Source organism: Acanthisitta chloris, unplaced genomic scaffold (genome assembly GCF_000695815.1).
Source record: "Acanthisitta chloris isolate BGI_N310 unplaced genomic scaffold, ASM69581v1 scaffold3382, whole genome shotgun sequence".
In the NCBI taxonomy this organism is placed as follows: domain Eukaryota; kingdom Metazoa; phylum Chordata; class Aves; order Passeriformes; family Acanthisittidae; genus Acanthisitta; species Acanthisitta chloris.
In genome coordinates this window covers 1-1087 of record NW_008658623.1, presented here as the reverse complement: position 1 = coordinate 1087, position 1087 = coordinate 1, and the positions used below count along the sequence as shown (strand labels likewise).

The window sequence follows — 1087 nt, the reverse complement described above, 5'->3', positions numbered from 1 at the left end:
GCTGTTTTTCTTTCTCTTCTTCATTTCAGCAGAGTATTTCCTTCTCACCATCATGTCCTACGACCGCTACGTTGCCATCTGCAAACCCCTGCACTATGGGACCCTCCTGGGCAGCAGAGCTTGTGACCACATGGCAGCAGCTGCCTGGGCCAGTGGCTTTCTCACTGCTCTGCTGCACACAGCCAACACCTTCTCACTGCCCCTGTGTCAGGGCAATGTCCTGCACCACTTCTTCTGTGAAGTGCCCCAGATCCTCAAGCTCTCCTGCTCTCACTCCTACCTCAGGGAAATTAGGCTCATTGTGGTCAGTCTCTGTTTAGTATTTGGTTGTTTTGTGTTCATTGTGTTCTCCTATGTGCAGATCTTCAGGGCTGTGCTGAGGATCCCCTCTGAGCAGGGACGGCACAAAGCCTTTTTCACCTGCTTCCCTCACCTGGCTGTGGTCTCCCTCTTTGTCAATACTTGTACATTTGCCTACCTGAAGCCTCCCTCCATCTCCTCCCATGTCCTGGACCTGGTGGTCACAATTCTGTACTCAATGGTGCCTCCAGCACTGAACCCTCTGATCTACAGCCTGAGGAACCAGGAGCTCAAGGATTCCTTGAGGAAACTGATAAATGGATTTCTTTCAGGAGCAAGAAAATGCCTATTTTCTTCTGCATAGCATTCAGAATGTCACTCATTACATACTAATCCAGTTTTCTGCCTCTTGATGGTTTTACTTTTCGGGGTTGTTTCAATTTGTGTGGTTGTTGGGTTGGGTTGGGTTTGGGCTTATTTTGGGAGGGATTGTGCATTTGTTTGTTTTTGTTTCTTGCTTGTGACAATGTTTTCCACACAGACATGTCACTCACCATACTGTTTCTACATCTCTCTGTGCTGCTCCAGGGTGCATCAGAGCCTCTGAAGACCCACCATGTCTGAGCATTTGAATAAAATAAAGTGCCCTGCACTGACCTGTGTGTCCAAGGTGCTTCCTCAGCCCTTCCCTGGGGCTGCAGGGGCAGTGCCTGTGTGCAGAGCTGCAGGGAAGAGACTCCCAGCACAAAGCACAGCCAGGGACAGTGGCACTTGCTCTTCCCACATC

At 50.0% G+C, this 1087-nt stretch overlaps 1 protein-coding gene across 1 annotated transcript in view; it reads left to right on the top strand.

Moving 5' to 3' along the window:
- The window catches only part of LOC103812147 (olfactory receptor 14J1-like), a 963-nt gene extending 299 nt beyond the window's left edge, over positions 1 to 664 (top strand). The window contains exon 2 of the mRNA XM_009085156.1: positions 7 to 664. Coding sequence (XP_009083404.1) covers positions 7 to 664 — 658 coding nt within the window. The remainder of the gene's footprint in view (positions 1 to 6) is intronic.
- The last annotated feature ends 423 nt before the right edge of the window (positions 665 to 1087 follow it).